Here is a 22,427-nt window from a genome sequence, read left to right as displayed (position 1 = left end):
ATAAACAGATCACATGTAAAAAGGTAACTTGAGTGAAGTACAAAGAGCGCAACTTCCTAAACAAGCCATCATCATTTATACTTCTATTATTACAAAATGTGAAGAAAGTATTCTGATTTATTTTTGCTGTGCTGGTTAGCAACGTCCGGGAGGAAATAAGCATTGTCATCATGTTCATTCAGAATGAGCATCTGAAAGGAAGTACTGTTCGCTGAGAGCAAAACCAACTGCAGAAGTGAGGCTGGTGACGGATGAGGTGGGCTTCCTACAAGATGCATTGAAACAACGTTTTATATATAAACATACCCGTTCTTATACACCCCAGACATACTTTCAGTATCCTTCTGCCAAAACCCTTCGGATCCGTCTGCTTCATTTTGATTCTGATGATGTTTCCAAGACATATGTTGAGGCAGGGAACAGCTACACTAAGAAACTGTCTCATGGTCACTTGTGATGAGGCAGATCTTAATACATGTTTATTGTATGGTTTATTGTATGCTGAAACTGAAGCTCCAATATTTTGGCTACCTGATGCGAAGAACTGACTCATTGATGTTGGGAAAGACTAAAGGCGGGAGGAGAAAGGGACGAGAGAGGATGAGATGGTTGGATGGCACCACCAACTCAATGGACATGAGTTTCAGTAAGCTCCAGGAGTTGGTGATGGACAGGGAAGCCTGGTGTGCTGCAGTCCATGGGGTCGCAAAGAGTCGGACATGACTGAGCGACTGAACTGAACTTAATGTTCTATCATGTAAATGTTACTGTACTAGAAATAGTTCCCGACATTATTGAGGTAGAAATAGTATTCACAAATACAGAGCATGGTTGTACGAAGTATTTTCATACAGTCACTCTTTCTGTGCTTTAGTCTTCTCATCTCAAAAATAGGAATGATAACAATAATTTACTTTTACTCAAGATGACCGGGGCTTCCCTGGTGGCTCAGATGGTAAAGCACCTGTCTGCAATGTGGGAGACCTGGGTTGGGAAGATCCTCTGGAGAAGGAAATGGCAACCCACTCCAGTACTCTTGCCTAGAAAATCCCACGGACAGAGGAGCCTGGTGTGCTATAGTCCATGGGGTCGCAAAGAGTCAGACACGACTGAGAGACTTCACTTTCACTTTCACTCAAGATGACCCAGTAAGTAGAGGTGTCAGCTCTTACTAGTTCAAAGTCCACGCTGTTACTTTCAACAAAAGTCATTACTTCAGTGTGAAAATAACCAGAACTTCACTGAGATCCTGTCACTTTCTAAACAATAAATATTTGTAAGCGAATGAATGAACGAAGGAATGCTGCTTTGTAAAAAAGGACTCCCTGAGATTGCTCCCTGAATTTTGGGGTTCATGAAATAGTACGAACTGCAATAGATTTTATCATCAGTTCTTTCCCTTTGAGAAACAATTTTGACAAAGTTACAGCATTGGGACTAATGCTCTCTACGTATTTTGTTCATGTTTTGTCACTCTCACGTTCATGAAAGAACAGGCTATTACAGCACTAAGACTACGAGTGCCATCTAGCGACTCTTCTGGTTATCGTCCCTAACAGTGCATGTGACAATACTGCCTGCTCTAAAAATCACTAACCTGAGATTACAACGTACAACGATCAACATGTGCAGTTTGTAGTCTTCACTGTTTTTCTGTCCAAGAAATCTTTTCTCAAAATTTCAGTATGTGATAAACTTTTTTATCCTCATTCATAGTTCCCAGATGACATACTATTCACACCAGATTTTTCAGTAGTCATATATTTATATCCAAAGAATGTGCTTTTTTATCTTTTATGTGTGCTTGCTAAGTTGCTCCAGTCACGTCTGATTCTTTGTGACCCTATGGACTGTAGACCGCCAGGCTCCTCTGTCCACGGGATTCTTCAGGCAAGAATACTGGAGTGGGTTGCCATTTCCTCCTCCAGGGGATCTTCCTGACCCAGGAATCAAACCCATGTATCCTGCATCTCCTGCATTGCAGGTGGATGCTTTATCACTGAGCCACTGGGGAAGCCCCAATAAATGTATAATTACACATAATTTCAATGTTATAAATATTAATGACTTCCATATATATTATATATAGTATATACATATTTAAAAATGAGAAAAAGATGTTGATTAGGCTACAGGTATTAATTATTGAATTAGGAAATTATAGGTTTAATGAGAAGCACCCTGCCTCACTCAAAAAGTTTAAGTTAGTCATTGCTCAGACACTACTTACATAAAGTTGAGCAAGTGGGATAACTTCTAAAACTCAGTGTTCTCACCTGTAAAATGGGATAACAATGCCTACCTTATCCACCTCCCAGAGTTTTGAGGATCGAATGCAATAATGAAAGCTCTTAAAATTACTCTACGATGGTTAAGAATCTAGTGGTGTTAACTTCAATAATTATTTTCCTGAGGGCAGATTCTGGGGCTAGATTGACTGGACTCAAATTACAGTCTCAGTGTTTCCCACTTGTGTAACCTTGGAAAGTTGCTTCTCTGCACCTTGGTGTTTTATCTGCAGAATACCAAAATATTGGAGTGCGTGATCATTCCCTTCTCCAGGGGATCTTTCCAACCCAGGGACTGAATCCAGGTCTTTTGCATTGCAGGCAGATTCTTTACAGTCTGAGCCACCAGGGAAGCCCAGAATAAGGATAATAAAAATTTTTTAAAACCTGCCTCAAAGGCCAGTAGTGTGACATGCCTGTTACAGAGCATTCAGTATCGTTTGAACTATCTGATTACAAACACACAATCATCCCAACTGTGATGGCCAAGGCACCCACTGTCAATTGCAGAGATCATTACTGAGTTGTTCTCAAAAACAGGAAAGATATTATAAGAGAGTTTTCACTATCATCACTAATATTTCTTGAACCAGAGAGGAACAAGGTCCTAGGTGCAGTGCCTTGTAGAATGTGCTAGATCCCACACCTCTCTTTATAGACCCTATGGGTGAAACGGTGGGATATGTCAGGTCAACATAAGGCACTCAGGAAATAGTTTTTGTTTTTAATCTTGAAAACTTTTTTCAATCTCCCAGTCTTCTCAAATCTGCCTTTAAGCAGAGCAAAAGAATAAATGAAACAATGTCAGAGAGCTGGTGACAAGGCAGGGCTGGACTGGAGTAAAGAGGTCAGACAAGGAGAGCCACCTCCTCGACCATCTGCACAGTTCGGGCCACCCTCTTGTCTCGCCTGGACCATCGTGACAGCCTCTTAACTGGAAGCCTTCCTTCTGCTCCCCTTGCCCTCCATTCTACACACAGAAGCCAGGCTCAGTTTTTCAAACATAATTCACATTTCTTCCCTGCCCAAAGCCCTGTGATTCTGAACTTATATGCTGCAGCAGTTACCATCTGTATGTCCTTCCCTTGAGCTCTCCCAGTGCTCCCGCCTTGGAGGGAGCGTCCTCTGTGATTGGTCAGCTCTGCCCTGATCTCCACGTAGGCACCCCCTTCTTGTCTTTCCGATAGCTCACGGATACCATCTCAGGGGTCCTCGGTTCTGCTTCCCACAGGATGTAGACATGCCTTCCTGATCCCGCCTCTCACAGAAGAACTAAGGCACAGGAGGGTAGCATTTTTTTTTAATATACATATTATAGGTTTAACATTTTAAATTTATTTTTGGCTGTGCCGGGTCTTCATTGCTTTGCATGGGCTTTCTCTAGTTGTCGTGAGAGGGGTATACTTTCCTTGCAGTGGGAGGGCTTCTCCTTGCGGTGGCTTCTCTTGTTGAGGGGCATGGGCCCTAGGCTCTCCAGCTTGTCATAATGCAGCATGCAGGCTCAGTAGTTTTGACTCCAGGGCTTAAGTTGCTCCGCCGCATGTGGGATCTTCCCAGACCAGGAATTGAACCTGGGTCCCCTGCATTGGCAGGTGGATTCTTATCCACTGTACCACCAGGGAAGTCCGAGGGCAGTGTCCTTGTCTGTTCTGCCCTCCTAGTTTTCCCCAATTTAGAAGTGCCTGGCACATACCAGTGACTGTAAGTATTGGTTTAATGACAGTCAAGATGATCCCAGTATTTCCCCCACATGGTGACTCTGGTTTTGACACTGCATGTGACATTGAACTTGGAAGTAGAAAAAGGAGCCAGATGTGGATTCTTGTTCTAGTGTGGGACCTTGGACTGTTGCTTCAGCTTTCCTAAACTTTAGCTCTTATAAAAAAAGCAGGAATCTTACTTGTCCTGCTTACCTCATGGGCGGTACCTGAGTGCTCAGTCTCTTAAATTGTGTCCGACTCTTTGTGACCCCATGGACTACAGCACGCCAAGCTTCCCTGTCCTTCACCATCTCCCAGAGTTTGCTCAGACTCATGTCCATTGAGTTGATGATGCCATCCAACAACCTCACCCTCTGTCATCCCCTTCTCTTGCCTTCAATCCTTCCCAGCATCAGGGTCTTTTCAAATGAGTCAGTTCTGTGCATCAGGTGGCCTAAGTACTGGAGCTTCAGCTTCAGCATCAGTCCTTCCAGTGAATATTAAGGGTTGATTTCCTTTAGGGTTGACTGGTTTGATCTTCTTGCTGTCCAGACTTCTCTAGGATCACAGTTTGAAAGCATCAGTTCTTCAGCACTCAGCCTTCTTTATGGTCCAACTCTCACATCCATACACGACTACTAGAAAAACCATCTTGTCAAAAAAAGCTTTGACTAGACAGGCCTTTATTGGCGTATAGTCTTTGGTCTTCTATTTTTTTACCTGGTATATAATTTTCTGAATTCTGTTCCAACAATGTCCCTCAAGTTATTTTAAATCTCAATAATGACTATAAAATTATGTTAGAATGTAATGAAAATGTCGTGACCTTTTAAGCATTCAAGGCTTCTCAGAGATAGCACGGTGGTCTCTTCATCTACACTCGGGAGGGGGCGCCCTGGCCTGGAATCCCAGGTCTGGTAGAGACTCAGATCAATCACTCAACTCCCCAGAACCCATTTTTTCCTCTTGAAATAACCGAAATCTATCCCACAAGGTTGCTGGGAGGATTCACTGAAAATCGCTTACATACAATGCTTTACACAATGTAACTATTCATCAGATTTTACCTCGTATTCCTAGACCTGGATTAAGAAAACGGTCAATGTATTCTTAGTTCCATTCTGTATTATCATTCAGTAAAAATACTGTCTGAAGTATGTGAAAAAGCAGGTTTCCTGTGAAATCTGAATTATATGAGTTGAAAATCTAAAGAAAGGACTACCCCCAACTACTAGGTATTCAACTTTCCATTATATTCCATTTGAGTCGGCATGATCTTTATTTCAAAATAGCATTTTTATTATATAAAAATGTAAAAATCCAGCAAAACCAGAAATACTGGATATATTTTCCTGGGCTTTCACATTTGTTGATTTTTATTTGCAATCTCTTTTTTCAATACAATTTACAACTTCATCCCCATTTGCAGTCTGATTATACAAGTGCTAAGTGGCAGGAAGGTCTAGAATAAATACACCAAAAAAAAAAAAAAAAAGGCAAAGCTGTGAATCAAAGTTGCATGCAACAGGCCTATGGGGGGTGGGGGGAAATGTCTAGGAAACAGTATAGAGTAAGACAAAGTAACTGGAAAGTTTTAGCTCAAGTTCCTTCAGTCATCTTTGTCTTTCGCTCCATGCTTAAGGATTCGAGTGAACTCGATGTAATTGAAATTCCCCTTTTTGTCAATAGGTGCTTCTCTGTACAGCTCGTCCACTTCCTCGTCTGTAAACCGGTCTCCCATTGTGGTCAGCAGTTCTCTCAGGTAATCCTCCTGAATGGTGCCTGGAAGGCAGCAGAGAAAAGGGAGTTGTGAACACTGCCCAGCATTCTAATGATCTGGTTCTCAATCTGGTCAATCTTACAAGGTATTTCATAACATACACATTTACATGAACAAAAATAAAGCAATATATAACCATATCATTATGTTTTCCTATTGTCTTTAGAGTTCTTTATTAACATTAAATCATTTTAAAAGCTCAGTTAGTAGATCATATGCTTACAAAATTAATTTGAAGCAAGTATTTTCCAGAGGAGGAAAAAAACCCTTGTATTCCATATATATATAAAACAGATATAGGATAGAAGGGCAGTGTGTTTCTAAGACCAAATGAAGGATGGTGCAGTTTTAAAGGTTGAGATGGGGAGGCAGGAAGGAGGATGCAAGGTGTATCTGAGGAGGAGATGTGAGTGGCTGAGCAGAGGGTTAATGCAGAAGCAAAGGGGAAAATGAAAGGAGTAAGAAAATGGATCAGGTTTTTTTCAGTTTTAAATAATAAGGGGGAAAAAACCTAAGGTTTTATCGTTCAAGTTAGTGAACCATACTATTTGGTGAGATTTAAAGTCTGAAGACGTAGTTTTCAGTGTCTAAGAAATACTATTTACCGGCCAGTTCTTCTGGCTTTCATGGATGCTCAGAACCGAATTCAAAGGTTAACACCACACTCTGTGTAGCTATATGACCTACATCCCTGTGTTTTGGCCCTTCTCGGTCAACTGTCCTATTGTAAATGATGGTTTCCCTTTATTCATTAAAAAAAAATTATTTTACTAATCTTTCTCATTTCTTAAAAACCGTTTTACACAGTCTGGAATGAGGCCAGGGCATAACAAAGAGTGCTCACCAGTTGCTTCTTCATCAAAGCAGGCAAAAGCATTTCTGATGACGTCTTCTGGGTCTGTGCCGTTCAGCTTCTCCCCAAACATGGTGAGGAACATGGTAAAGTTGATGGGCCCTGGAGCCTCGTTCATCATGGCTTCCAGGTACGCATCGGTTGGATTCTTCCCTGTAAAATTTCACATTTTCCCATTTAAGGACAAAGAACTCATTTCAATAAATAACTATTCTGTTATTGTTACGTTCCACAATGTATTTTTTTAAAGTTACACCACCATTACATAAAACTAATCTTTCAGTTAACTTACATTGCTGTTGCTGTTTGTTGTTTAGTCACTAAGTCATGTCCAGCTCTTTTTCAACCCTATGGACTGCAGACTGCCAGGTTCTCTGTCTGTGGGATTCTCCAAGCAAGAATACTGGAATGGATTGCCATTTCCTTCTCCAGGGGATCTTCCCGACCCAGAGATCAAACCTGCGTCTCCTGCACTGGGAGGGTAGTTCTTTATCACTGAGCCATGAGGGTAGCCCATAACATAAAAAATCTTAGATACACCATTATAAAAATGCATTCTGGGCTTAGATTGTCCATTCACTGATACTTTCTGCAACTTTTCCTCACTGTGGTTTAGTTGCTAAACTCTTGTGACCCCATGGACTGCAGCCCGCCAGGCTCCTCTGTTCATGGGATTCTCCAGGCAAGAATACTGGAGTGGGTTGCCATTTCCTTCTCCTTCACTATTCTTCATGCAAAACAAAACAAAACAAACACGTGAAACTATGAAACAGGCAATGCCACATTAGCACATTCGGAATGTTGATGACATTAAAGACCCATCAGGACATTTCAATACTGGTTACTTTAAAAAATCTATTCATGTTTCTAACTGTGGTACATGCAGCCATAATTGGTATGCTTCAAACAATTTATTTATAAGTTAGTAATTTAAGCTAAAACCATTAGATTGGTTTAGAACTGGGAGCTCATTTTAAACACTGTTACATTACATTCTTTTTGGTTGTCAGACACATGCCCAGATGCCATTACTGGTGTTGAAATGCAGTCTTGTTTAGCATTGTTCATGATGGGAAATCTTAACCTCAGTTCCAACCGTGAACACGTCTCCCTGTTCCGGTACAGTGGGAGGGAACTCCCCTGACCTTCTGCTGGCAGTTGGGAGAAATTCCCCTAGAATGGCCTCATTGGTGGGAGTAACAAAGAGCCTCCCCAGTCCCAGCGCTTGTGAAGTCCACATGGCGTGGGAAAAGCAGCCCTGAAGGAAGCGTCTGGAGCAGTGGGTTTGAACCCCAGTTCTGCCCCTGGCTGCGTGCCTGGGAGGAGGGTGGCACCTGTCCAGGATTTACTTTCTATCTGTAAAATGACTTGACTAGTTAAATTCCAGAAGGTTTCCCTTCCAGCATTAAGTTTGTACGATTCTCCATGAAAAGAACATATATGTCAGTATGTCTCTATTACACCCAACTAAGCTCTAATGATAGTCCATGCTAGAATGATGGTTCATATGTAAGTTTTACTCCTGGGAATCCGAATGGAATTTAAGCGCCAGGTTGGCATCCATCTTATTGCATTACAATCTTCATTCAGTACACCTATTCAACATACCAATACAAAATCAGCCCCAAATTAATCTCAAGATTCTTTAAATAAGTGAAAGTGGTTAAAAAAGAAAAAAAAAACCTTTCTTTTCTATCTTCAGGCCTAACCCAATTCTCTTGCAGCATTTTTGGGGGATAAAAAGTATAACCCAAAGGTGTGAAGAGTACTTGGATACAAAGAAGACACAAGGATGTAAAATGAACTGGCTTAGGCTAGGCACCTATGGACCCACTCAAGGAGTCTAATATACTTTGATTTAAAAGGTATGGGGTTCCCAAATCGAAGTCCTCGAAGTCCGCCTCTTATTGTACCACAACTCTTTCACCCAACAAAAGCTAACTAACATCTACCAGGAGGGAACAGGCTGATGTTCAACCTCTGTAATGCAACTAAGACCCGTAATTTTCCCTGGTGGGCTTCTTCGGTAGTGACCTGAAGTACACTTAGTGATTCGGCGTGCGGAAAACACTGGGACCCACCCCGCCTGCAAGTCAGCAAGTCGGATCCTGTCTTCACTCTTGAAACAGAACTTGCCCTCCACCGTGTCCTCTGCCTGCCTTTTGTCTGTGAAATAAGTTTAGTCAGAGAATATGTTTAATCGGAGAAACGAGAAATGCAGAAGCAAAGGAAAACAGTCAAAGGAGACCAAATAATAATAATGTAGTCATCAAGCACAGTCAAGAACCTTTAGTTCTTTCTCAGGGGCTATAGATAATATTCTGAGTCACACTGTGGGAGCCGTCTTATAGATACCAAAACACCAGGGTGAAGAAGTTAACCACACGATGACCGGACACCACCCACAACATAAGTTGCCACGATTCTGAGAACTGGTCTCAACGAATCCTGGAACTGAAGAGTAACTGTACTTAAAACAACCAAGATGACTCTGGTCAGACCATCAATGACCACTTTGAAGATGACTGTCAGGGTTGACTGTGCTGTTTCTACATGCAGCCCTCTCCTTCTGTCTACAACAGCTCTTGCCCCACTGGTTGCCAGTGGAGGGGTGGGGAGTCTGCCTTTGGACAGATGTTTGGCCTCCCTTCCCAGCTGCCAGCGTCTGAGATAAAGCAAACTTTCCTTCCCACCAACCTGGCCTGTTTATTGGCTTCTGGGCGTAGAGGAGCCGGACCCCACACGGACCCCACACATACTCCTTTCCTTAACACTCTCACTCTGACTAAGAGGAATGTTGCAAAATGTTAACAACCACTGAATCTGGGTAAAGGATGGAAGCATGTTCATTATACTGTTCCTTCAACTTTATATTAGCTTAAAAGTTTTCAAGGGAGGGGCCATATGTATACTTAAGGCTGATTCACATTGTGTAAGGCAGAAACCAACACAACACTGAAAGCAATTATATTCCAATTAAAAACAAATTTTAAAATATTTTCAAAACAATGTTAGGTGAATAAAAGTAAAAGTAAAATAGGGGAATGAAATTATGTGGTTATTAAAAGGAAAAAAAGTAACACCTTTTCTCCCTTTGTCCCTGGCCCTGGAATAGCCGTTTCTGGCTCTCAGTCTAACACAGAAACACTCAAGTACAGACCCTAACTGTGGGCCATGCTTAACTTGTGTCCCCTGCCCCCAGGCTTGACACTCCTTTCTACTAACCATGAGATAGTGCTGACTCAGGCAGGACAAGGACTTTCCCTTCCTTCCTTAAGATCAAAACAACAAAATCACATAAAGAATAATAAATTAACACCCATGTAACCAAAATGACAGAGGGTAGTTTCTGTTTGCTTTAGATCTTGTATCTTTAAATGAAATATTGCCATTTGTAGCACCATGGATGGACCTAGAGATCTCATACTAAGGGAAGCAAGTAAGGCGCAGAGAAAGACAAATATAAAAAATCACTTACATATGAAATCTTAAAAAAAAAATGATACAGGTGAACTTCAACAAAACAGAAAGAGATTCACAAACATGGCAAATAACTTATGGTAACCAAAGGGGAAGTGGGGGAGGGGATACATCAGGGATTTAGGATTAATAGATACACATCACTATATATAACATAGATAAGCAACAAGATTTACTGTTCAGCACGGGAATGTTATTCAGCATCTTCTAATAATCTATGATGGAAAAGACTCTGAAACTGTATTCCTGAAATTAACACAATATTATAAATCAACTGTAGTTAAATAATGTGTGTGAGTGTGTGTAGGCTCAGTTGTGTCCGACTCTTTGTGACCACATGGACTGTAGCCTGCCAGACTTCTCTGCCCATGGAATTTTCCAGGCAAGAATATTGGAGTGGGTTGCCATTTCCTATTCCAGGGGATCTTCCTAAACCAGGGATCGAACACGTGTCTCTTGAGTCTCCTGCATTGGCGAGTGGATTGGGCCACTGGGAAAGCCCAAATAATGTATAAAAATCCATAAATCCCCTACCTTTACATTTTCATTTCTGTAATTATAAAAAAGTTATAAAGTGTGAAAGTCCCCTTCCTTGTGTCCCTCCCCCTGCTTTTTTTAGGAGACCTGGCCTTCCTCCTTGAGATGATCATGATCACTTATTAATGTCACCTCTCTTCTTACAACCTGCTCTCAACCTTTACTACTTAGTACACTATATTATTATTGGAGAAGGCAATGGCACCCCACTCCAGTACTCTTGCCTGGAAAATCCCATGGACGGAGGAGCCTGGTAGGCTGCAGTCCATGGGGTTGCTAAGAGTCGGGCACGACTAAGCGACTTCACTTTCACTTTTCACTTCATGCATTGGAGAAGGAAATGGCAACCCACTCCAGTGTTCTTGCCTGGAGAATCCCAGGGACGAGGGAGCATGGTGGGCTACCGTCTATGGGGTCACACAGAGTCGGACATGACTGAAGTGACTTAGAATAGCATAGCATAGCATATACTATATTATTAGCCACTTTTGTTTAAGATTCTGGTTTTCTGTCACCTAGCCATTCCCTGGTTTTTCACCTAGTGGACTTATCATATTTAGCCACAGGAATGGAACGTGCCCAGCCAGAGAGGCTGCCAGGCCCACACCCCTGCAGGCATATCCTCTTGTGACTGGCCCTACTCCAGTAGGGCATCTCCCACCCAACATCTCTCAACAGGCCTCTGAGATGGATAATTGCACATCACACAAACATTAATTCATAAAATGCTGATTAATGTTTATGTTGGAGGAGGCAGGCATATTAAGAACATAAGAGTCTACCTAGAGAAGCAAGCATGTCATGCAAGTCTTCCTTGTCGATGAACCCATCCCTGTTCTGGTCGATCATGTTGAAGGCCTCCTTGAACTCCTGAATCTGGGACTGGTCAAACATGGCGAACACGTTGGAGGTCGCACGCTGGGGGCGCTTCTTGGTCTTGGTCTTTGCCTTTTTGCTCGACATGGTGGCGGTTTAATTCTAGAATTGAAAAGAAAAGAACATAAAGCAAAACTGAAGGCATAAAGCACAAAGTAAAGAAAAGGACTCATGACACCTAAAGTTAGTGAGTAAAAACATCTCAACATAGAATGATTATCTGGGTTATGTTATACACGTAAACTGTGTTTCCAATGTCACAAAAAACATCTACGAAAAAGGAAGTTTTGAAGAAATAGGAAAGTACTGATGTAGCTTTCTCCCAAGTTTCATGAAACTCATTTTTATTAAACATGAATGAGATTTGAAGCATGCAGCAATAGCTCACACTTACCGAGTGCTACTGTGTGCCAAGCACTGCTCTGAAGACAGGGGGCTCCCCTTAAGACTCCAAAGTGGACATCTCAGTTCACAGAGACTGTCCCATTTAACCCTCACAACAATCCTATGCAGCAGGTGTACCTTTTAACTCCATTTTACCACCAACATTACATACCTCTCTGAGCCTTGGTTTTTTCCAAAATGCAGCTTGAAAATTTAGAAAAGCTCACTAAATTCTGTTTTAGAGCAAAACACAATAACTGCTCTAACAGAAGTGAGAATTAAATGAGATATATGCAAAGAGACCAGTACAGTCACTGTAAGTACATGCTCAAAAGGCTCTCATTTAAAAAAAAATCAAAACATATCTTTAATCTTGTATCCCTTCTAGCTACATCTTCATTTTCTATTTCTCCAGACAAAACTTTTAGAATAGTAGTCTAATTCTCAAATCTCTCCATTTTCTCATCTTCCCAAACACTCCTCAATTCTCTGTAATATAGTTTTAGTGGTAGCCTCTAATACTCTACTACCAATAATTTATATGTCAAATAGAATACACACTTCTCATTCCCTTTTATTTTTTGGCTACACCATGTAGCTTGCAGGATCTTAGTTCCCCAAATAGGGATCAAACTTGGGTCCCTGGCAGTGAGAGTCCTAACCACTGGACTGCCAGGGAATTTCCTTATTCCATTTTTATTTGCAGTTTCAATTGATATAAACACAACACAAATAGACTACTGGCTTTGGAATTAGAAAAGTGCTGAGTTCGAATCTCAGCTTTACCATTACTAGCTACCATGGACACCAGAAAAAAAAATTGTTTTTTAAATATTTGTTTGCATGGAGTCTTAGCCACTGGACCACCAGAGAAGGCCACAGAAAAAATTTTTGATCCAATGTTTTATTCAATGTTCACAATGGCCCTAAGAGAGAGGTACTCCCTCATTAGGTTAAAAAAAATAATTAATGGCCCTTGTATAGTAAAGAATTTAATTTTGCCCCAAAAGAGGTCTGGCCTTGGTCCTCAGCTCCTGGGAGGTAATCTCTAAGTCCTTAGGATGTCCTGCCTCGTTTACCCGGGGTCTTGGGGTCAGGTGTTATCAGCCTGGCCTCTGGACAAACTTTGGAAACTGAGATCGGCCTAGGAGCAGTGGACAGTAGCTAGGGGACAGGTTCCCAGCAAAAGCTACAGCTAGCAAGCAAGGGGAGACACTACTCTGGCAGGCAAGTCTGTGCACACTGTCACATCTTACCAGGAAGCAACACTGCCTGTGGAGAAGACCACTGGGAGCTGAGCATTTGGAATTCTCCTGGGCTCTGCATATCTCTTCCCTTGATTGATTTTAGTCTGAGTCCTTTTGCTGTAATAAACCAGAACTACAGGTGTCACAGTTCTCAGTGAGTCCTAGCGAATTACTGAACCTGAGCATTGGTCATCTCAGGGAACCAAAACTGCAATTTGGTGTCAGAAATGACGGGGGCCTTGGGGACTGTTCTAACTCTGAAGCCACAGAGCGCAAAGGCAGATGACTGGTGGGGGCAGTGGCTGAGCAGAGGAACTCTGGACCTGGGTCTCTAGGCCTTCCAGACTTGGACTTCAAATCCGTATTGTTTTAGTCCATTTGCAGTTTTGAAGCACATCAGCCTTAGAGTCCTTGCTCTTGACATTCCAACTCCTTCCCCTCCCTGCACACTTGGCCTGAATAAATGTTAATTTCTTCCCCTTCCTGTAATTTGGCTTGTATGTGACCTCAGTTATATTGAAGGTCAAGTCGGACACAGAATGTGATGCACTAGCAAGGCACTTGACTCTGCTTTAATTCTTCCTTACATTCCAAAACTGTGGGATTAAAATTCTTTCTCATGCTAAAAATTCTATGACTCTATTTCTTCAAGATTCAAAAGATATAAAAGACAGTAGATCTGAAGGCAAGAATTAGTGCTCTCCTTCAGTTTCAACAAATTGTATTTGTAATAGAGTCATTTAGAAAAATCTCCCAGAGAAAAATCTTTGTGTAAAAAAAAAGATCAATTGTTTCATGCTAACCTTACAGCTAACCCAAAAGTACATTATATTTAAACATCTTTGAAGCTTAGTTGGAGTTGTCAAAGAAGCTGATGCTGAGAAGAGACAGGTAACCCAGTAAGGCTAGAAAAGCCATTATACAGTGAGCAAGTCTGAGCCCCCAGTCAAAACCTGTTACAGAGCAGATATGGCTCAATGTAGTAATACCATGATTTCTTTAAAAAGAAAAAAGTTGATTTTTTCTCTGTACTTCTTTTAAAACTGGGCTTCTCTAAGAGCTCAGTTGGTAAAGAATCCACCTGCGATGCAGGAGACCCTGGTTAGATTCCTGGGTCAGGAAGATCTACTGGAGAAGGGATAGGCTGCCCACTCCAGTAGTCTTGGGCTTCCTTTGTGGTTCAGCTGGTAAAGAATCTGCCAGCAATGCAGAAGACCTGGATTTGATCCCTGGGTTGGGAAGATGCCCTGGAGAAGGGAGAGGCTACTCACTCCAGTATTCTGGCCGGGAGAATTTCATGGACTGTACAGTCCATGGGATTGCAAAGAGTCGGACATGACCGAGCGACTTTCACTTCATTTAAAACTAGTGTACATTTATATTTGTATATGGTATCCATAAAAGTACACATATAAAATATCAAGTGATAATAAAACATCAGCTGAAAAGTAAGGCAAAGTTGTAGCAAAACAATCAATCTGAAACAAACTCTGGCCTCCAAAGAAACTTCCCTCCTCTTTCTTCTCAACTACTGAGATAAATATCTTGGCTTTCTCCACTTTCTCACTTCCCACTCACCACAATCTGGCTCTCTCTTCTCTACTGTAAGCACTTTCCATTTGCCAAATCCCGTTTAAGTCTTCTTGGACCCTTCTGCTGTATTTGACACCATTTTATCCCTCCTCTCTTCAGGCATCAGCAACCCTTGGCCTTGGTGAACTGTAACAGCAGAAGTGAACTGTCCCAAAAGGAACAGGAGCCCCAGGTTCCCATCCTTGAAGACCTCACTCTCCTAGGAAGGAGACTCCTGAACATCAGCTTGGGACGCCTGGTTGAAGTAAGATGCTGGTCTGACTTGGTCTCTCAGGCCCCCTCTCAGTTCTATTTCTATGCCTGGTCTTCCTCCAGTTTCTTATTAGGCTCTTCTCTCCTCCACTCACTTAAATATTCACGTTCCCCAGCATTCTCACGGTGCACGGCTCATTAAATTAACTCTGCGTTCCCTGGATGATCTCATCGGCTCTGTTCTGACAACACCTGTGACTCCCACGTCTGCATTCCCAGGGCAGACCCTTCCCTTGGGCTGTGGACTCAAACAGCCATTTGTGCTGGTGTGAGGCACTCATTTGATGTCCCACAGACTCTCAGAATCAACATGTTAGAAACTGAATTACCTTCCCCTCCTAACCTTTCTCAGCTTTGTTTCCTGTCAGTTGATGGCACTATCACTTACTCTCTCGCCAAGCCAGACAACGGTGAGTCATCCCTGACTTGTCCCTCTCCCCGATGAAACAGGCCCAGCCTCTTAAATAGATATCAGACTTGCTCATCTTCTTGCCACCACCCTACTCTGCTGCTGCTGCTGCTTCTAAGTCGCTTCAGTCGTGTCCGACTCTGTGCGACCCCACAGACGGCAGCCCACCAAGCTTCCCCGTTCCTGGGATTCTCCAGGCAAGAACACTGGAGTGGGTTGCCATTTCCTTCTGCAATGCATGAAAGTGAAAAGTGAAAGTGAAGTCACTCAGTTGTGTCCGACTCTTAGCAACCTCATGGACTGCAGCCTACCAGGTTCCTCTGTCCATGGATTTTCCAGGCAAGAGTACTGGAGTGGGGTGCCATTGCCTTCTCCGACCTTACTCTGGGCCCTCATCATCTCTGTGTAGAATATTCTATGGCCAACACACCAACCTCCTTGCCTCTTGGTGGCCTGTCAACTACTCTATCTTCCAGCCAGAGGCGTGTAAAACATGAAATAACCACATCATTCCCTTTTGAGAACTCTTCGGCCCTCCACCCATGCCTACAGGACACAGTACAAGTTCTTAAGCATGCACACCTTCCCCTGCTTTAGAATGACCTTTCTCTAGCCATTCTCTGCTTTCTACTTTTCCTTCAGCAACACCAAATGCCTAGAATGTGCCCAAGCACTATGCAGTTTCTCATGTATTTGTTTTTGTTATTATTCTAGCCCCAAATGCCTTAGCACCAGAGAGAATTAAAGGTCTACTCAACTTATGGCTACTCCCATTTGCAGAGTGACTCATGTGCTAGACACAAAGGTGAGTTAAATTCCCATGCCCGCTTTACACATGAAGGAACTGAATAGCAAAGATGTCAAACAACTTGCCCACCGTCACCTGGTGGCAGACCTAGAATTCAACCCCATTTGTTCAAGGTGATTTTACCTGTATATTCTTCATGCAATTCTTCTAGTTTTTATTTCTGGCCACAGGGCCCAGGTTGTGGATCTTAGTTACCCTACCAGGGACTCAACCTGCACTTCCACTGCAGGGAGCCATAACCACTGGACTGCCAGGGAGGTCCCTCCAGTTATTTTTTTTTAATCACAAAATAGTTCTTAAACTTTCAGTACTCACCAGTATAATCCAACATTCCTGAACAGCTACTTTCCTCTAAATGTAATTCCCAGTGAAACTGAGTTTTCAAATTCCAACTCTTCTGGGGAATTTATTTGCACAGATTAGAAGTGCACAGCTGAATGGGAAGGGAATAAAATATGAAAGGCACCCCCTGCAGCTGTGCAGTGTTGCAGCCTTGGTTTGGGTTTATCAAATGGCAGTATTTCCTCCCAGTACCTGTCTTGGTTTGACATGACAGGTAAAGGCTTGACATCTTTACCTGCAACTGTCAAATTACTACTTGACCTATAAACATCAAACGAATAAAACCCACCAAACTCCATTCTTAGTTACAAAAAATAACAATTTAGAACACAGCATATAAGGTAGTGAATCAGCCTTAACAGCAATAAAACAAAAGTCTCACTTCCTCTTCAAAATTTTTATTGTATTATTTTTGTAAATTTCTGATACAGAGTGAACTAAAGGTTATATGTAGTACTCACAGGTTAAAGAAGGGCAGGGATATAGGAATACTGGTGGTAGAGGTGGTTATAGTGTCAACATATTTAGATCATAGTCTAAATATTTGCAAAATCACCTGCAATAGTGCTGTGCAAATCAAAACATGGGCACCGTGATCATTAACAGGCAGCAATTGCTTGAGAACTTCGTCCAGCCTCTATGGCTTTATTGGGAACCTGGGAGAGAGGTGCTTACGGCGCATTCTGTCAGCTTCCTAAGCAGCATCTCAGGCAGCAACGTGATGCTACCATATGGCAGGTAGATACAGCTCTCACAGCAGTTAGCCTCTGGTTTCGACCTTGGCTGCACATCAGAATCACCTTGGAAAGTTTTAAAAAGTGATGTCTAGGTCCTGGTCTGGTACAACGGAAACTGAAGGTCTGTAGGTGGAGCCTATGAATTGGTATTTTTAAAATGAACCAGGTGATTCCAATGTAGAGTGAAGGTTGAGAATCACTGAGTTAACCACTTAGAAGGCACTGGCTGTGGTTCTGAGATTCTGCCTGACACTTTGCAATAACAGACTAACAACAGAAAACCAAACAAGTTTATTAAGGTGTATATCTCATGTTTACCTGGGATACCCAGGGAAAATGCAACTCTCAGAGGTAGCTTAGAACTCTGGCTTCAATATCATCTCAGCTAAAGCCAGAAGAAAGGCGTGTGTGAAGGGGAGAGGCCAGGGACGAAGGTGAAAAGCACACTGTAAACAAGGGCAAGCCTTCCCTTGGGATTTCAGCCCAGCCTTGCCCTCTAAGAGTCTAAAGTAGTCTCTTTAACAACCTTTGTCCTTCCTGGTAGAGAGCGAAAGAAGACCTTTGTAAATTTGTGTCCTGCCTTTCGGCAAACTTCCTGAAGCCTGTGCTCAGTCCTTCGGTCGGGTCCTTTGCAACCCCAAGGACTGTAGCCCACCAGGGATTCTCCAGGCAAGAATACTGGAGTGGGCTGCGATTTTCTTCTCCAGGGGATCTTCCAGACCTAGGGATCAAACCTGCATCTCCTGCATCTCTTGCACTGGCAGGTGGATTCTTTACCACTGAGCCACCTGGGAAGCCCTTCAGGCAAATTGAGGGAGGGCAAAGAGATTTTCTTGTGTCTGCCTCTTTTCAGTTGCCTTCAGCTCAAAAGAATATTTAGGCCAAAGTGGCATATTTTGGGGTGGCATATTCTGCCACCCTTCATATGCAACAGGACATTGTGAAAATGAAGGGGTGTGATTTTGTCATAATACATGTTGTAGGTTCTGCCATGCTCTCGCTCAGATTGCTCAATGTGGGGGAAGCCAGCACAAGGTCATGAGGGCACTACACGACCCCACGGAGAGGTCCACGTGGCAGGGAACTGGGACCGCCGGCCAACTGCCAGCAGCAACCTGCCATCCAGGTGAGTCAGACATTTGGAGGTGGATCCTCTGTCAAACAACTGCAAACCCAGCTGACATCTGGACTCCCAAGTTCAAGACAGCCAGAATCACCCTGCTAAGCTGCCCTGGAATTGCTGGCCCTCGGAAGCTCTGTAATGTTTTCTTAAGGTGCTAAGTTTGGGCATAATCTTATATACTCATTGAAAACTAAGCAAGCCATTGTGTTTCCTTGGCATCTACAATATTTAATAGGGCAATGCCTTTACTTCAGAATTATAGCCAAAGAATTTTTAAAACGAAGGGGCCACAGCCATGTTTGCACTGGATAGGGAAACTTTCTATTCCTGGTTAGCAAGCTTTAATTCCCTCCATTCGGTTTCTCTCAAGTTCAGAGGATTCTTCTCTTCAGTGCAACAGCCACTCCTTTCTCAACCTTCCCATTGCCAACCTCTATCCTCTTCTTCAGGCTGATCACTATGCTGATTTCCTAGTTCTTGCTTTCTAACTGGAGTTTTCTTCAGTTTGTCTTGAATGACTGCTTTTCTCAAGGACTGGTTGAAAAACTGATAACATAATGGTGCCACTCAAAAATGAGGTAACTGGGGGAGGAAGGAGAAGCTGGTTTCATGAGCAAAGGGATGACAGACAGTTCAAGTTTTAGCCATGCTACAGCAGAGATGCCTGGGGACAGGATGTTTAGAAGGTCTCCTCTCAAGGCTGATTTGTGAGCAGAGGCACAGAGTGAGGTCTGAGAGTGGATGAACGCAAAACAAGTAGAGAGTGGTTCTTGGGTTAAAACTTAAGGTCATTCCTGATTCAATTCTCATCTTCGCCAAGGTCTATCAGTATCTGCAGGAACATCTCGTGAATTCCCATGGCCATTACTGTAGTCAAGACTAGTGCTCATGCTAATTGGGAAGATGAAATGACTGGGTATGTGAGCAAGTGTGAACAGCAATAATCAAGAGAATTGAGTATATAATCAAATTAAAATACTCCTCAAAATTAACCTGACATACTCAATGACATATTATTGTTTTTATGCTGCCTATTTAGGCAGATATATAATCAGTTCCATAAATTATTATATCTGTTACTTCTTTTAGAGCCAAACTCAATTTTACAGCTTTTCTCTTAGCAGCGGTGAAGTTTTCCCTATGCTATAAACATTTTAACATTTATCACATACATTATAATGCTGTCATTGCTTTATTATGGGTTTTATGATCATCCCAACTGGTAGTAAACTTTCTATTGTCTCTACTCCCCTATCATCTTTTTATTGTGAAACAATAAAGTAAAATTTACATATAGTGAAATGTACAGATCTTAAAAATGATGTACACCATATAACCACCACCCCAAGTAACCAACCATCAAGTAACAAACATGACTCCAGAAAGTTCTCTCCAAATCAATCACTCTCTCCCCAGGCTACAATTGCTCAGATTTCTATCACCGTAAATAGTTCTGACTTTGAACTTCTTACAGATGGAATTATACAGTGCATACTTTAAGTGTCCAATTTCTTTCACTCAATATTTTTGAGAGTTATGTATCTCACTGCATTTATCAGTGGTTCTTTTCTTTACTTTTACTGCCCAGTCGTATTCCACTGCCGTGTCATTTACATGTCCATTTTTATAGCATTTAGCCTATCTACCAAAGATTGCAGGGTTAAGTATAGCGTCTTACACATTGCTGGTGCTCAGTAAACACTAGTCAAGCGAACAAATACATATGCCTCCTCAAAATAGTACATACACATACGTCCTCTGTAAGGTAGGTCCTAGGTCTGACTCCCCAATTATGGCTTTCTCCAAGGTCTACCCATAAACTCCAATGGACTCTCAGCAAGAGATCCTTAACAAAATGTACCAGTCACTCCTTGTTCCACACCTGACACAAACAAAGCTAATAAGAGTGCTGAATATGTGCTAGGCACTGGTCTAAGCATTTCATATGCATTAACTTATGTAATCCTCAAAACCACTTTGACATAGGTGCTGTTATTTTCCCCATTTCTCAGATGAGGAAATTAGGGCAAGTAGAATACATAATTTGTCTGGACCCACAGGTAGAAAAAAGTAGAACTTAGATGCAAAATCATGCTCAGGAAGTCGATCTCAAGCGCTTGTACCATTAGCTCTTAATGCCCTGCAGCTGAAATTCTCTACCAAGAAAATGTGGAGAGCTGGCTGGAGGTAACAAGCAAAGCTACCACAGCTCAGGTGCAGAACAAAGGAAGATGCCAAAACCATCCCAAGATACACATTGTCTTTGAACCTTGGGAGACCGACAACCAGCTTTCTTAGGGGCTCCTGGTCCTTTTCTCTCTCCAAAGTCCAGCAGCCCTCACCCGGGACCTGTCCTTCAGAAGCTGCAGTTTTGTTTTTGTTTTTCAGAAGCTGCAGTTTATCTTGCCCAAACTCAGTCTCATTAAACCATAAACCGAGTCAGTCACCATAGAAGCTGTTTCATTCAACAGAGCCTGGACAAACAATAAGCTGTGTACTTAACCATAAGCTCCAAGAGAGTCCATCTAATGCTCAGAGAAAATGGGTGGTCCAGGTGAACCCCTCAAGTGACTTTGGGCAAATTATCTCACTTCACTGAATTTCATTCTTCTCCATTATAAGACTAAAGATAACCTATAAAGTTCTTCTGAATTCTGAAGTGCTATGATTCTTTTCTCACCGAAGGAGAGTTGCAAATCCATCTTTAACCAAGGCTGCCAAACTAATCCTCTAAACACCCTTTTCTTCATCTCTCTCCCTTAGTGAAGAATCCAAAATGACTCCCTAATGCCTCTTACATAATTTTTATTTCTCGTCAAGTTTGCAAGACATCTGTGAAAAGATTCCCACGGATCTACCCACTTCTAGCTATTATCCATCACAGTTCTGTTCCGTTCAGGCTGGTCTCCCCGTCTTCTCCTTTTCACACGACACAATTCCCACCTTCTGAGCTTTTGGTCTTGTTACCGCCTACCACAGATCCAGCCAGAAATAGTAAGTTCTCCCTCCCAGGGCTAAGTCCAAGGCCTCCAATGAGGTCACGATTCGTTTTTTTCAGGAAACTCTTCCTGATTTTTGCTATTTGTTCTCTTCTTCATTGGTAGGAACGGAGTAAATCTTTATAAGATGCGAGATACTGCGAAAGAGCCAAAACTCCTGCGGAAATCGTTCCATTCAGCCGGTGCCAACCCGGCACTCCCGGCAAGAACCAGATACTAGCGGGCCCCCTGTGTCCCCAGAGCACCCAGCCCTGTGTGTGGCACAGACCCCCCTCACCCACCGACCAGGCCGCGGCGAGCTGGGGGGCGCCGAGGCACCAGGTGTGTGAAACCGTCGGGTGACGCAGCGCCGGGGACCGGCCGCCTCCGCCAGCAGGGCGGCTCCCCAGCCCATTTCCAAACGCCTGAGCCTCCCGACCCCTCGACGTCCAGCCTCAGGCCGGCAGCGGCCAAGGCCGCCTCCCCGACCCTCCCCATCCCACCGACAGGTCCCACAGCCCCCGCCCATCCCGCCCGCCGGCACCAGGGACGGGGGCTGGGGTCGGGTGGCCGGAGGCGCAGGGCACTGGGGCGGCCCCAGGGGTGTCGCGCGCGGGGGCGAGCGCCACTCACCGCGGCCGGACACCAGCACCAGGAGCCGGGCTGCCTGCACAGGACCTGCGAGGGTACGGGCGCGACAGCTGCGGCACCGGCACTTCCTGCCTCGGGAGGCGGACCGGAAGTCGCACCGGAAGGCGCGGCGGACCCAATTCCGGGAAGGGGGACGCGCCACGGTTCTCGCTCCCGCCGCGGCCGACTTCGCCTTGTCCGCCCCGGCGCGGGGCTGGAGCCGACCACCGCGGCCTGGGTTTCCGCTGTGTCTCGCGGGCCTTGAGGTCCGGAGCTGGCACGGCGCGGCCGGGGCCCCGCGGCCCGCCCTCCTCCCCCGCCATCGGCGGCGGGTCCCGCAGCCCTTCCGCATTCCCGAGCCGGCGCGAGCCCTGGGTTTGGGGGTCGCCGGGCGCCGCCCACCCAGGGTT

The 22,427-nt window shown here is 43.6% G+C and overlaps 1 protein-coding gene across 1 annotated transcript; it reads right to left on the bottom strand.

The window, feature by feature from the left end:
* Positions 1–5,260: 5,260 nt before the first annotated feature.
* Positions 5,261–22,132, bottom strand: LOC113883035 (myosin regulatory light chain 12B). The gene is made up of 4 exons (XM_027526396.1): positions 22,021–22,132; positions 11,421–11,616; positions 6,613–6,774; positions 5,261–5,770 (listed from the first exon to the last, which is right to left on the bottom strand). The coding sequence occupies exons 2-4, from the start codon at positions 11,599–11,601 to the stop codon at positions 5,598–5,600; spliced, it is 516 nt and encodes a 171-aa protein (XP_027382197.1). The 5' UTR covers positions 11,602–11,616; positions 22,021–22,132; the 3' UTR covers positions 5,261–5,597.
* Positions 22,133–22,427: the final 295 nt, after the last annotated feature.

The sequence above is a fragment of the Bos indicus x Bos taurus genome, chromosome 24, assembly GCF_003369695.1.
Source record: "Bos indicus x Bos taurus breed Angus x Brahman F1 hybrid chromosome 24, Bos_hybrid_MaternalHap_v2.0, whole genome shotgun sequence".
Classification (NCBI taxonomy): Eukaryota; Metazoa; Chordata; class Mammalia; order Artiodactyla; family Bovidae; genus Bos; species Bos indicus x Bos taurus.
The sequence above is the reverse complement of the archived record's forward strand: the minus strand, read 5'-3'. Positions and strand labels throughout refer to the sequence as shown.